This window comes from Notothenia coriiceps, unplaced genomic scaffold (genome assembly GCF_000735185.1).
Source record: "Notothenia coriiceps isolate Sejong01 unplaced genomic scaffold, NC01 NC01_scaffold00027466, whole genome shotgun sequence".
Taxonomy (NCBI): domain Eukaryota; kingdom Metazoa; phylum Chordata; class Actinopteri; order Perciformes; family Nototheniidae; genus Notothenia; species Notothenia coriiceps.
In genome coordinates, this window is record NW_011360167.1 from 1 (window position 1) to 5,538 (window position 5,538).

At 40.8% G+C, this 5,538-nt stretch overlaps 1 protein-coding gene across 1 annotated transcript in view; it reads right to left on the reverse strand.

The window, feature by feature from the left end:
* Positions 1 to 947: 947 nt before the first annotated feature.
* The window catches only part of LOC104957616 (glutamine--fructose-6-phosphate aminotransferase [isomerizing] 1), a 14,127-nt gene continuing 9,536 nt past the window's right edge, over positions 948 to 5,538 (reverse strand). Inside the window, exons 15-18 of the mRNA XM_010785260.1 lie at positions 3,714 to 3,828; positions 2,652 to 2,779; positions 2,063 to 2,230; positions 948 to 1,151 (exon numbers count right to left, since the gene is read on the reverse strand). Of these exons, the coding sequence (XP_010783562.1) occupies positions 948 to 1,151; positions 2,063 to 2,230; positions 2,652 to 2,779; positions 3,714 to 3,828 (615 nt within the window). The remainder of the gene's footprint in view (positions 1,152 to 2,062; positions 2,231 to 2,651; positions 2,780 to 3,713; positions 3,829 to 5,538) is intronic.

Below are 5,538 nucleotides of genomic sequence, written 5' to 3' on the forward strand. Positions count from 1 at the left end.
GAAGAGACTTGCAATTATTTGCCCTAGACTTCTGCTTTCAGACGTAGTTAATTATGAAGTTATTAACCTAGATAATAATCCAATGCAGAGGAAATATTGTAAAATAATACATTATTTTATATATATTATATATTTATATAGTCTTGAAGTCACCACCGGCCCTTTGAGTGCAACCATAATTCTAATGTGGCCCGCGAGGAAATTGAGTTTGCCACCCCTGGTTTAGACAAATAGCTCGTGTTACCGCCCTTACATGCTAAACTCTTATTGCTACGAGCATTGTCCACCTCGAGACGGGTAAAGTTTAACCACACCTCGGAGCACGTTCTCTCCGCCGTGCGTGCGTGTGTGTGTGTGTGTAGCAGCTGCGTGTGTGTAAACGGCCCCGCCCCTTCGCACACAGATGGGGGAGAGAGATCTCTCTTCTGGATTGGAAAGATCGGAATACAAAAAAATAATCATAGACGCATTTTGCAGTCTTTTTGCGTATTAGAAAAGGAGATAGCGAAACTAAAACTGCAATATAATGTTTGTGTAGCAATAATACATAATGCATATTTTTTAAATGTCTCCAGTACCGATAAAAAGACAGATAACGTCGGAGCTTCACGGTACCGCGGTCTTTAATAATTCAGCCCCGGGGCTCGGTACACCTCCCTACAGATGAGGTAAAACATCTCAACTATTAAACACCTAAACTTTTTAAACAACATCCATAACATAACATTCATCTGGCTGCAATTTAGAAATGATTTATGTAATATATCATATTCCAATCACTTGTAGATAGACTCTTATTGCACTATTTTTACTTGTTGTATTTACTTGCAGTATTTTTTCAGTTTTTTCTGTGTTGCACTGTTGGGGGAGCCTGTGACCTAAGATTCTCATCGTCATAACTACACTGTAGCTATGTACGTATGACCAATAAAAGCCTTGAACCTTGATCATCCGTCGGAACAGTCAGGACACTCAGAGCCAGTACTCACGTCGTATCCTCGGAGCACGGCCAGGTGGAAGGACAGCAGCTGCAGCGGGATGACGCTCAGGACGCCCTGCAGGCAGTCCACGCAGTGCGGCACTTTGATGGTGCGGCTCGAGTTCTTCGCCGTCTCGTAATCGTCTTTGTCGCAGATCACGATGGGGCGGCCCTGGAAATCAAACAAAGCAAATGAACGTCAACGTGGTCCTAAACTTGGATCTGTAAAAAACCACCCTCCTTCTTCCAGCGATGTCAGCTGATTTTAACACCTCTTAAAGCCACATCTGCTGCAGATTACCAACAGCGGTGATGTCACGCTGGACCCCTCCCTTGTGTTTATTGAGGTGAAGGATCGGGGGTGTGACGCAGGACAGGACTGTGGAAATTAACCTGACATGCTAAATGTGCTGCGGTCATCAAGGGTTCAGAGAGTTAAGGTTTTAATACGGGACGCTTTAGATGTTCTCAATAACAATGACGGTATCACAGATTAGATTTCGATGTTTGAAAATGTGAGTTTTTAAACAATTTGCAAGGTCGATCACTGGACATTGCAACAGTATATTTAAATCTGGATTGTTTTTGATTGAATATGAACTAAATCTTGATGTATTAAGAACTACTTTTAGTTAATATTCAATGTCAAGGTACATTTGATTATCCCAATAGGAGAAATGTGAGTGGTCAAGGTGTATGAATAGACAAAAAGGACATCAAAACAGATATCATTACATCTGTACGTGTTTTTAATACACAATTATATATTCTTCAGATTTTCTCAGTCACGATGACGGCACAAAAAAAAACATTCTTGTAAAATCGGAATAAAATGTAGATCCGTTCCCAAAATGTATCGTTCATTTGTTAACCGTAATAGATTAGATGTTTGTTTCCAGAGCATTTCACTGAGTGAATCCTGAAGTCAAATGTAATACCTTTGTTTTAATATTTCCTATATTCTTTGTATCCTTATTTTGTAAATATATAAGAGGTGTACAAGATGTATATAATCGCAAACTGGGAAATTGTGCAGGCATCCACTCGTAACATCTGATTCGTTGAGGTGTGTGGAGTTCTTACCTGGCGGGCAACAATCTGCTGCAGTGCGTTCTGACATTTGTTGTAGGTGTGGTCCCTCATGATGATCATGATAACCGGCATGAGTTTATCCACCAGAGCCAGGGGGCCGTGCTTCAGCTCTCCAGCCATGATGCCCTCTGAATGCATGTACGTGATCTCCTTGATTTTCTAAGCAGAATAATGGAAAAAAACACGGGTTGAGTCAATCTACGCTTAGGTAAAACCACAAAACTCAGTCCATCTCAAAGTCAACTTTATTGTCAATCTTTCAGTTTGTGTGTGCAGAGAGAGAGAGATCGAAATACCGTTTCCCTTAATCCCGAATACGAAATATATATATATATATATACACACACAATCTAAAGACACATTTATACATATGTACACATTAAGACCCAACTATCGGTATGAACCCTAGTTTTCTAAGATTAAGATGCATATTCAAAACAATGATCTCCAATATTAGATATCTACATTCTTTGGTTTCTTAGTTTAAAGAAAAAGGCAAAAATATTTCCTGCAGTTAAATATAACTTTTATGAAGCCCTTAAGGGACAGCATTCAGAGAGAGGAGGATGTGTGTTCTCACCAGAGCTCCTTCCAGGCAGGTGGCGTAATGGTAGCCTCGGCCCATGATCAGCACACTCTTCTGCTCGTACAGCTCCATCGCCAGCTTCTGGATCTCATCATCCAGAGCCAGCACGTCCTTTATCAGATCTGTAAGAGACATGACCAGAACAAATATGCAATTGTGGATTTGAAATGTGGCCAAATCCTACCATGTGATGATGTCAACTGTCCAGTGTTCATTTCGTCATCGAAAACTATGACGAAAAACGTTCGTCAACGACCTTTTTTTACATGACTAAGACGAGACGATGACGAGCTAAAAATAGATTCTTGATAACGAAAACTATGACGAAATGTATATTTAGTTTTCGTTGAAGGAGACGGGACTAAGGTGTTAATGGTGGACTATCGGACATTCAAAATGCAGCATATTTTCCCCCAAGTGTCCATCTTGTCTGTCAAAATACATCTTACGTTTCTAACTTGCAATATCATTATTTCCGCTCTCTTCACTCCAGAAGAGCGATCTCCCTGTGTCTCTCTGTGTGCGGGGGGCGGGGCCTAACAGACATGCTGCAGCGGACACAGAGATCTGCCGGGGACGGAGCGTTCAGAGAGTATAGAGACACATTTTGACTAAAAGTTGACTAAAATGTAATTTTTCCATCGACTAAAACGTTTTGAGTTTTTGTCAACTAAAACTACGAAGGATAGGAATGACTAAAAAGTGACTAAAACTAATAACCATTTTCGTCTAAATACTAAATCAAAAACAGCTGCCAAAATTAACACTGCAACTGTCTTACTGTCAACATGCTGCTCCCATCAAATGCTGGAACTCATAATGTCACAATGAGGGAGATTCTATCATATGCTTTAGATCCAGAGAAGCCACAGCCTACAGCGCTCTCTTCCCCTGATCCCGCTCTCATCGCATCACTTCCTCATCCAAGAGGATTGTATAAACAAATATGAACCATGCTTTGGGTTCACTTGATCTCTGCTCGGAGGGCTGGCTTTCTATCCCTATACATTTTGATCTCACATGTGATCAGGACTTCCGTGTCTTGGCTTCATTTACCTGGGAGGACTCTCAGGCCCTGGATTATCTCTCGGCGTCGGGGCTGCATGGAAATCCTGTCGTCGCTCATCAACAGCGCAAACATGATGAGGGCCACGAACTGGCTGGTGTACGCCTGCAGAGCACAGTGTGTGTTATTAGCGTTAGATTTACATTTCAACTTCTGGGTCGAATTTCAACTTTGCAGAATCTTTTTTTAATTTTTTTAAATGTTTTATATTTAATCCTGGGTTGTGTTTGGTTTCATGAAAAGTGCTCCATTTTACAATAGAATAAACATTCAAATAAACTAAGTTCAAGTTAAAAGTGCAATAGATACGTTGGAAAAAATGTGCACATTGTACTACAATATATAACAACAATAAATACTTAATAATGTGAATATTACAATGTATATAGTGGTGTAATATTACTAATTAAACCAGAGTATTCCTTGAAATGTACAGTATAATACTTAATGAGTATTATAGGATTAGAATAAGTGATAGGAATAAGAAAACAGCCGTCTAATTACCCTTCTAACTAAATACAACTGTGCTAAGACCCTAACCCTAATATACAGTCTATGGCTAAGACACGTGCACAAATGGTTATGGAAAACCAGGTCCTACTGTAACCCAACTTATCGAGTATAATAAATAGTAAGTTTTCTGTTTTGCAGCTAAACTAACAAAAAAGTCTCTCACTGAACTCTGTCTCAGTAATAATCTGCACCAGATGAGAATAGAAGGAGAGTTTGGATTTAGTACACGTCAAGCAGCAAGCAGAGGAGCTCACTAAAACCAATTGTTGCTCATCCTGGAAAACTGTGTGAACACACAACATCCCGTCAGAGCGCACACCCTCTGATCATTCTGCAGATCTGAGACTCCATGCCTGCCTGCCGTCATCCCCACGCACTTTGTCTCCTTTCCTTCATCTGCAGGCACGTTTGGAGGCCTTCCATGCCCATTAGGGAGATTGAATCAGTGCTCCAGTGAAGCCAAGTCATTTCACGGGACCCTCTGGACTCAGACATGCCAGTGTCTGTTGCCAAGAAAATGGCTGTAAAATCTTTACACTGTTTTTTCCCCTCCTCCAGACAACACGCTAACCACAGCTCCTCAGAACTCTGACCGTCTGTGCGAGCGAGTCAGAGGTGGCAACATATTTATTCAACACAGTCAACTGTGGGATTCTCCAAGTGTTCATGTCATCAACTTTGTAGCATGTTTCATACATAACATGCCAACGGTTCCCCAGCAGAGATGAACCCCCTTACATAAACACATTTATGTTCAAAGAGTTGTTGACTAGAAACTAACAATGTGACGCTGTAAATTACCAACGGGTACTGCACTGTAATCCATACAGTCTCCATTTCATTAGTTGACCTGCCAAAAGGATTCACATTCTGACAGCTTCAAAATGTTCTCGTCTCCATTTATTCCGTAAATCTTGAATATGAGCATGCGAATTGGAAAAGGCTGTTTTCTCCTTTTTATTTTTGCTTATCCAGTTGAAAATAGAAGCAATGTAGAGGATTTTTGTGTCACATGTAGGGCTGCACGATTTGGGGAAATAATCGAATTGCGATTTTTCTGACAAATATTGCGGTTGGATTTGCGATATTTGTTCTTAAGCAACCCAACGGACGTTTATTGTAAAATGCGCATCACTCCGGCTACGGAAGGTCGATCACGTTGCCCCGTCTCTAGCAACCCCCCGCAACGAGAGAAAGAACTCACTTACATGAAACTTCGTTGGGTCTTTAAAGTCAAGCTTCAGTTTTAAGATCACCTGTAAAGAAACATGTGATGAGCATTTACTACTGACTCAGATGGTT